Here is an 8,987-nt window from a genome sequence, read left to right as displayed (position 1 = left end):
GTGGTGAACCTTCCCAGGAGTGGCCGGCCGACCAAAATTACCCCAAGAGCGCAGAGACGACTCATCCGAGAGGTCACAAAAGACCCCAGGACAACATCTAAAGAACTGCAGGCCTCACTTGCCTCAATTAAGGTCAGTGTTCACGACTCCACCATAAGAAAGAGACTGGGCAAAAACGGCCTGCATGGCAGATTTCCAAGACGCAAACCACTGTTAAGCAAAAAGAACATTAGGGCTCGTCTCAATTTTGCTAAGAAACATCTCAATGATTGCCAAGACTTTTGGGAAAATACCTTGTGGACTGATGAGACAAAAGTTGAACTTTTTGGAAGGCAAATGTCCCGTTACATCTGGCGTAAAAGGAACACAGCATTTCAGAAAAAGAACATCATACCAACAGTAAAATATGGTGGTGGTAGTGTGATGGTCTGGGGTTGTTTTGCTGCTTCAGGACCTGGAAGGCTTGCTGTGATAGATGGAACCATGAATTCTACTGTCTACCAAAAAATCCTGAAGGAGAATGTCCGGCCATCTGTTCATCAACTCAAGCTGAAGCGATCTTGGGTGCTGCAACAGGACAATGACCCAAAACACACCAGCAAATCCACCTCTGAATAGCTGAAGAAAAACAAAATGAAGACTTTGGAGCGGCCTAGTCAAAGTCCTGACCTGAATCCAATTGAGATGCTATGGCATGACCTTAAAAAGGCGGTTCATGCTAGAAAACCCTCAAATAAAGCTGAATTACAACAATTTTGCAAAGATGAGTGGGCCAAAATTCCTCCAGAGCACTGTAAAAGACTCATTGCAAGTTATCGCAAACGCTTGATTGCAGTTATTGCTGCTAAGGGTGGCCCAACCAGTTATTAGGTTCAGGGGGCAATTACTTTTTCACACAGGGCCATGTAGGTTTGGATTTTTTTTTCTCCCTAAATAATAAAAATCACCATTTACAAACTGCATTTTGTATTTACTTGTGTTATATTTGACTAATGGTTAAATGTGTTTGATGATCAGAAACATTTTGTGTGACAAACATGCAAAAGAATAAGAAATCAGGAAGGGGGCAAATAGTTTTTCACACCACTGTATATGACCAAGCAATTTCCTACCGACAAGGCAAACTTTATGATGTCCATTTTCTCAGAACTTGTGTAAAACAGGTCGATTGTGGAATAATATCCTGTCAGCCAGTGTTGTCGTTTTAATGTTACAAATTGAAATGGCTTAATTTTATAGTACAAAACAGTTTCTACTTTCTAGCTTAACATTACATTTTAATTATCTTCCTTCAGAAAGTTGTCTTGAAAAAGTAATCGGGTCCGCATCTTACATATATTATGTACTACTACTACTACCCACACCTCCCACGTTCCATTCCTACAATTTATTTTTGCTAACTTACAGCTGCTGTAATAAAGTGGTTTAAAAATTATAACAAATTCCATGTCGAGAGCCGGTTGGTTTTTCACCAGTGTGTGATCTGATAGTGTCGCGGACACCACTGTCCAGCCGGCTGGCCCCTAGGATCTAGTTGCGAATAATTTGCTAACAGTTATGCTAGACAGGAGGTGCCCACCTCAGGGCGCTGCACAGGGGCCTTCAGCAAGCTAGCTATGCCACTGGTAGTCACTGTGGGATGTCATTAAAACACAGACAAGTTTCCCAGCATTAGAAAAGCAGAGGAATGAGCAAACATGAGATATGTTATGGAGATGGAAGTAAAAAAGGTTTTAATGTGATTTATTTGGGAAGTATAAGAAAGGAAAGAATCAAAAACAAGACCAAGATGCCTAGATGAAGAAGAAGGTCTGATGACAGGTGCTACAGTCATTTTCTTAAGCAGAGCTTTGGTTCCATTTAACATGACTTCAATTTTGTTGCACTTTAATTTGAAAGAGTTATATTCCATTCAGGTTTTAATTTCACTAAGACAAGTTGTGAGTTGAGCAAACTCTGATGAACATTTTTACTTTTAAAACTGAAATTGATCTGAGTATCATCCACATAAAAACGATAACCTAGTCCAGAGCTACAAATAATATAGCCAAGCAAATGCACGATGACACAGAAGAGGGCGGAGGACAGAGCCTTGAGGGATCTTTGTAAGCCTGGTGCTAAGCCGGACCTATTCTAGTACCTATTACAATGCAACTGATCTGGTGAAAAAAAGTTTTATCAAAAGAGAAGGCATTGTGGGCCATGACGCAGTTCTGCCAGTCTGATGACGATGTCCGTGGGAGATTCCTGGACTGGCCGTCTGTTGAATGCCTGTTTATATTTACTGTATATAATCACGAAGTTGGTTGGCCAATAATTTAAATGTTTATGCAGTATTGAATGCTTACAACAAAATCCATCCTTTTTGTAACCTGCTTTATCGATCCTGTCTTGAAGCTTCCGGCACAAGGCATAAACAATCCATAAATGCGGTGCCAACTCATCAAAGTATAGTAACACACACACACACAAACTCAGTAATTAAAGGCCACTTCCAGTTCTCCATTATCATATTAACTAATTTCTCTTTGGCGGTCATTATTAACTAGTATCAGTCGGTAAACCACATCTCAAAATTGGCACGAAGTATTCCACAATTACATACAATCTTCTGTAAATAGTTTGCAAAGTGAAGTTTGTGTAGCGAGCACCTCTGGATTTTCTGACACTGACCTAACACGATTCGCTCCCTAACACAAAAGAATACTTCCAGTGGATGACGAAGGCGGAATTGCACCAGTGACGCCCCACCCACACATGAACGCCTTGTCCAACGATAGCTCCTGTTCCCTCCATGTTCCGGCTCCGCCAGCTGTTTTATCCACTCAGCGTTAGCCAACTTGTCAGTAAGCGCTATCTGGTTGGGTGACGGTCTTGTCAATCTTGCGTTCCACCCCTACGTGCCACATCAGAGCGTCTTGAGTCGTTAGGGGAGGGGAGACTCGAGCTGGAGGTCCGGTTCGCGGGTTAGTGGGAAGTAGTTCGCTGCTACGAAGAGGGGACAGAAGGCTGGGGAGACTGTGTCGTTTATACAACTACCTTAGTATTTGAGGCAATAAAGGGGCTGATGTCGGCATGCTTTTGCTTTCATAACGGCGTGTAGTAAGTGTTGGACACGGCCAAAGTAGAAGCAGTTGTGAGCTCCGGTAACTATGAGCCGTGCTAGGCGGCGCTGAAACTGAACACGAGGGCCTCGGAAGACAACTGCATTTTCTTCGGCATTTTCAATCGCCTGTCGTCGATCTCTTTTGTTTGTTCGACAGTGCTGAGTCTTTATTGGGACACGCCGATGAAACCCTGAGCGCCTCACGGAGGACGTCGCCGTGCCCAAATGATGGGCTTCAGTGCCAACCGGCGGGGCGGCCGCCTGCCTAATATTTTGCTGGTCGCCCTGCTGGTGGTTATGGCCATTGTGCTTTTCAACTACTGGACGGTGTCCGGTCGGCAGGCCCGTTTACAGGACGAATTGGCTGAGGCACAGGCGCAAGTGCAGCGCGGGGAAACTGCTCGAGGTCGCCTAGAAAAGCGCAACTCGGAGCTAATGAGCCAAGTGGAAGTCCATAGGAAGGAGCTGGAGCAACGGGACAATGACAAGACAAACCTAGGAGATCAACTACGGGCTCAAGAGGATCAGGCACGACAGTGCCTTGAAAAGAAGGTTTGTGCCGAGTACATACATCGCTATACGCTAGCTTGTGCTCGGACCGTCAATAGGACAAGGTATCATTTAGAGGGAAGAATGGTGCTGCTCGGTATGGACATAAGGTACAAAAGATCTGATCCATATTAGGGTAAGGGCACGGTCAAAATACGGGTATGGTACAGAAGGTCAGGTGCATGTAGACACAACATTTCGGTGTAATTTCAACTGGAACAGTGGGCACACTGTTTGAGTGATGGGGGGAGCAACCACAGTGCAGTAAAGACGTGCGAGTTACAAGGACTGCGTTTCCGTAAACTGCAACTAGATCCGACTGATCGAGTAAAATTACTTCGATGTGCCCTTACCAACGGAATTCATGTTGTACATTTCACTGTGTGTTTGAGTGATCAGACATAAACCAGAGTCACACATAAGTGCGTTAGGAACGTATGGCAGAGGTGGTTTAGTGATGTTTTAGTCATACTGAATTGTGAGACATAATGTGATATATCGGTCCTTCAGTATTTGTCTCATTTTAGTTATGTTTTAGTCATACTGAATTGTGAGACATAATGTGACATATCGGTCCTTCAGTATTCGTCTCATTGATGACCCAAATTTGTATATGCACAGTAGGAGTTGCCAGTCATTTAGGTTCATTGCCTTAATGGGTATATGTCATTAATGCTTTGTATAATTTCAGACATGCTACAGTATTTCCATCTAAGCTATAAAACATGAACAAATTTACTTATGAGTTGCTCCTTTGTGGCTTTTAATCTGAAGAATGCAAGTCCTGTTGAATATAAGGATGTACTTCCTGTTTTTCCACCCAGGAAACTGCTGATGTGGAACAGAGTAATAAGGTAAACTAACCTAGCCACATTTTTTCTGATATATTTTCCCTCATCATTGTAAAAGGCCCCGGAGGGCTTCTGGCTCAGTGTTACTCCCCTTACTTCTGGGAATTGAGATGCAGGCATCTTCCTTTTTTTTTTTTTTCTTCTTCTTCTTAAAGACTTAGAAACTTTCAGGTTTCAAGGAGGACAGTGTTTTTGGCTCTCTTTGTCTTTGAAGTTGGTTCTTCCGAGTCTTGCATTTAAAGCTGGCTTTCCTCCTGTGTTCAAAGATTTCATTTGTCTGTCTTACAGTGCATCCGGAAAGTATTCACAGCGCATCACTTTTTCCACATTTTGTTATGTTACAGCCTTATTCCATAATGGATTAAATTCATTTTTTTCCTCAGAATTCTACACACAACACCCCATAATGACAACGTGAAAAAAGTTTGATGTTTTTGCAAATTTATTAAAAATAAAAAAGCTGAGAAATCCCATGTACATAAGTATTCACAGCCTTTGCTCAATACTTTGTCGATGCACCTTTGGCAGCAATTACAGCCTCAAGTCTTTTTGAATATGATGCCACAAGCTTGGCACACCTATCCTTGGCCAGTTTCACCCATTCCTGTTTGCAGCACCTCTCAAGCTCCATCAGGTTGGATGGGAAGCGTCGGTGCACAGCCATTTTAAGATCTCTCCAGAGATGTTCAATCGGATTCAAGTCTGGGCTCTGGCTGGGCCACTCAAGGACATTCACAGAGTTGTCCTGAAGCCACTCTTTTGATATCTTGGCTGTGTGCTTAGGGTCGTTGTCCTGCTGAAAGATGAACCGTCGCCCCAGTCTGAGGTCAAGAGAGCTCTGGAGCAGGTTTTCATCCAGGATGTCTCTGTACATTGCTGCAGTCATCTTTCCCTTTATCCTGACTAGTCTCCCAGTTCCTGCCGCTGAAAAACATCCCCACAGCATGAAGCTGCCACCACCATGCTTCACTGTAGGGATGGCATTGGCCTGATGATGAGCGGTGCCTGGTTTCCTCCAAACATGACGCCTGGCATTCACACCAAAGAGTTCAATCTTTGTCTCATCAGACCAGAGACTTTTCTTTCTCATGGTCTGAGAGTCCTTCAGGTGCCTTTTGGCAAACTCCAGGTGGGCTGCCATGTGCCTTTTACTAAGGAGTGGCTTCCGTCTGCCACTCTACCACACAGGCCTAATTGGTGGATTGCTGCAGAGATGGTTGTCCTTCTGGAAGGTTCTCCTCTCTCCACAGAGGACCTCTGGAGCTCTGACAGAGTGACCATCGGGTTCTTGGTCACCTCCCTGACTAAGGTCCTTCTCCCCTGATCACTCAGTTTAGATGGCCGGCCAGTTCTAGGAAGAGTCCTGGTGGTTTCAAACTTCTTCCACTTACAGATGATGGAGGCCACTGTGCTCATTGGAACCTTCAGAGCAGCAGAAATTTTTCTGTAACCTTCCCCAGAGTTGTGCCTCGAGACAATCCTGTCTCGGAGGTCTACAGACAATTCCTTTGACTTCATGCTTGGTTTGTGCTCTGACATGAACTGTCAACTGTGGGACCTTGTATAGACAGGTGTGTGCCTTTCCATATCATGTCCAATCAACTGAATTTACCACAGGTGGACTCCAATTAAGCTGCAGAAACATCTCAAGGATGATCAGGGGAAACAGGATGCACCGGAGCTCAATTTTGAGCTTCATGGCAAAGGCTGTGAATACTTATGTACATGTGATTTCTCAGTTTTTTTATTTTTAATAAATTTGCAAAAACCTCAAGTAAACTTTTTTCACGTTGTCATTATGGGGTGTTGTGTGTAGAATTCTGAGGAAAAAAATGAATTTAATCTATTTTGGAATAGGGTTGTAACATAACAAAATGTGGAAAAAGTGATGCGCTGGGAATACTTTTCGAATGCACTGTATGTGCTATTACCAGATTGGCATGGAAGACTAATTGTGATGCTTATCAAGACCTCAAAAGGAAGCACTGTGTGGTGAGGAAGTAGCTTTGGAAATAGACTGTTGAGGGGGATATTTTAAAGAGAAAGTAAGCTAGCAATGACCATTGGGACACTTTAAGAAAGTAGCAGTAAGGTTTGTGAAGCAACCTCTGTAGCTTGCAAAGAGTATCCAATAAGCCACAAGAAAGCTAAATTATAGGTTAGAGCATTAAATATTTTGTAAATGCCCAATTAGCCAGTGCTTTGTGAAAGAAAAAAGGTAAATAACAATCTAGTGCATATGAAGGAAGAGAGACTGCATTCCAAAGAATTCATTGATGAAGGAAAAAACTAGCAGTATAAGCTGGCTATTGAGTTGCCATTGAATCCCCTTACTATTGAAACTCACTTTTCATATTTATAAAGAAAATTGCTGTCTAGAAAAACTTGGCAAAATTTAGGGCTAGAATACAGAAGACTTTTTTTTATCAAAGAAGTTTTTTCTTGTTTTTAAAAGCTATTTAGAAGGAAATGAGGACAACCTATAGGGCTGTTTGCCTGTTCAATACACTGTTCTTAGTAAAACATCTTTGTTTGTAGCCTTGTTTTGTATTTTGATTTCTTCTACATGAATGAAATAAACATATTTAGGTCTATATGTGCCTCTTTGCGAGTAGTTATTTAAACCTGCAGTTAATGTGGTTTTGTAGAATAGTTTTTGGGGGACCACTAAGCTAGGGCCTAATGTTTGTGCCCTCAGTTGTAATTGGGACATGGTCATTTTAAAACCAAATGTAAAAGCTTACACTTTATTGGTAACATTATTGTTTTAATAGCATACTTTGTTGGTTGCATGTATTAGTGTATCCCCTGCACATTTTGATAAGCGGCCGTACTGTCAAGAGTTAGCCACAACTGCTGCAGTACTGTAAGCCTGCAATATACCCACCCACTTCCTGCAGGAGACTAGAGGTCAAATTACCCTGTCAGTTCTGTTTATCTTCCGAATGTGTGAGGAAGGAGCTATTTGAATGTAGACGTCTCTAATGCAAGTTATTTTCATGATTATTTTTCTAGGGTGTCAATTAATAGGTGTAGTTTTGCTATATTGTGTGTTTTATATGTTGTATGCTGCTAGTACAACAGACATATTTGTGACTATCTTCACAGTCATAGAAAAAAGTGTTTCCAAATAAAGTGGCAATGATGGAAGGGCACTGTATACAAACAGTCTAAAGTGTCCATTACAACGTATAATTAGCAACAGATCAACCATACATTGCTCATGTATGCAATATTTTATTCCTTCTGGTTGTACTTGGCATACATCAGTTTTTAACAAGACTCCATTTATAAGCCTAATACCATATAATGTACACTAAATATAAATAAAGCACAGCCTGAATACAGTGCTACATTTCCATCATATAGACAAAAATTTTGCTGAATAAACAACAATATGAAACTTTGACTTTAATGCACTAAGTATTTCTTAAAAGGATCAAAAGGTGTTTAGCTACAGATTCTGCTTTTGTTAGGTACACTATGAATCTATTTAAGAGAGAGGCTAAACAACATGGATTATAGAAGGATATCTCTAATAAAGTAGAGTTCACTCTAAATGCTTTTGTTAGGAGTATTTTGGTTAAGTCTGTGATAGATTCATCTTTAGTGCAAAGGTTTCTGTTGTACTTAATGTGGGATCCAAATTAATCACAGAACTCACCCACCCTGGTGTTTCGAAATTTAGTGATTAAGGAAGGATACATGGTAAGTCTATTTTTTCTTAATCAAGATCATTCTAAGTGATATTCCACTGGCACCCATTTCTCTGCAACATCCACAGTAAACACAGAAGAAGCTGCACAACTGAGATTTGAAACCATTTAGTTTCTAGTACTCTGAGAAGATTTGTAAATATTGACTAGTGTTGTCTTTAGTACATTAGTAATTACATTGGTAATGTACAGATTCTCTTAGAAATGACTCAGAAATGCAGAGAGTTAATAGGAGGTGAAAGATGAGCATCTAAATCGCTGTTGTAAAATGTGTTAATCAGGAGGTCTGGGAACCTTGTTAGCCTTGCAATGTCAAGGCTTGAAGTGTCTGCTCAGCAATGAGTGCATGAGTCAAGTTACTCCCAGTAGCCCTGATAGTAGTAGTACTTTTAATCTGCAGTCCTCTGGAAAAACACAATGTTGGTGACACATGATCTTGGTGATGTCTTGGATACAAGAATAAGCTAGTCTGTCCAGTATAGTCTCAAAGCGGCCATCGTGATAAAACTCTTAATATTACTACTTAAATCTGTTTTATAGGTTATACAGTAGCTGTAGTACTGTAAAGAATGTCTATCGGTAAGTTTTGATTTGCTTGTAAGGGAGGCACTCTGTGGTCTACTGAAGTTTTATGTATGCAGGTACCATGGTTTTAGATAGTGACATGATTTGTTACATTGCAATTTTGACTTTGTTTTTTTAGTTAGGTTTTGGCCTTTATAGCATTCTTAGACAGTTTATTTACGTAGCTCTGTTTAGGAAAGA

At 41.2% G+C, this 8,987-nt stretch overlaps 1 protein-coding gene across 3 annotated transcripts in view; it reads left to right on the top strand.

Annotated features, from left to right (window-relative positions):
- The first annotated feature begins 2,904 nt into the window (after positions 1 to 2,904).
- The window catches only part of golm2 (golgi membrane protein 2), a 39,794-nt gene continuing 33,711 nt past the window's right edge, over positions 2,905 to 8,987 (top strand). Inside the window, exon 1 of one of the 3 annotated variants that reach the window (XM_051920907.1) lies at positions 2,905 to 3,658. In XM_051920907.1, coding sequence (XP_051776867.1) covers positions 3,332 to 3,658 — 327 coding nt within the window. In that variant the 5' untranslated portion in view covers positions 2,905 to 3,331. The remainder of the gene's footprint in view (positions 3,659 to 8,987) is intronic. The other 2 variants (XM_028822414.2, XM_028822415.2) reach the window with 2 other exon arrangements.

Source organism: Erpetoichthys calabaricus, chromosome 17 (assembly GCF_900747795.2).
Source record: "Erpetoichthys calabaricus chromosome 17, fErpCal1.3, whole genome shotgun sequence".
Classification (NCBI taxonomy): Eukaryota; Metazoa; Chordata; class Cladistia; order Polypteriformes; family Polypteridae; genus Erpetoichthys; species Erpetoichthys calabaricus.
The sequence above is the reverse complement of the archived record's forward strand: the minus strand, read 5'-3'. Positions and strand labels throughout refer to the sequence as shown.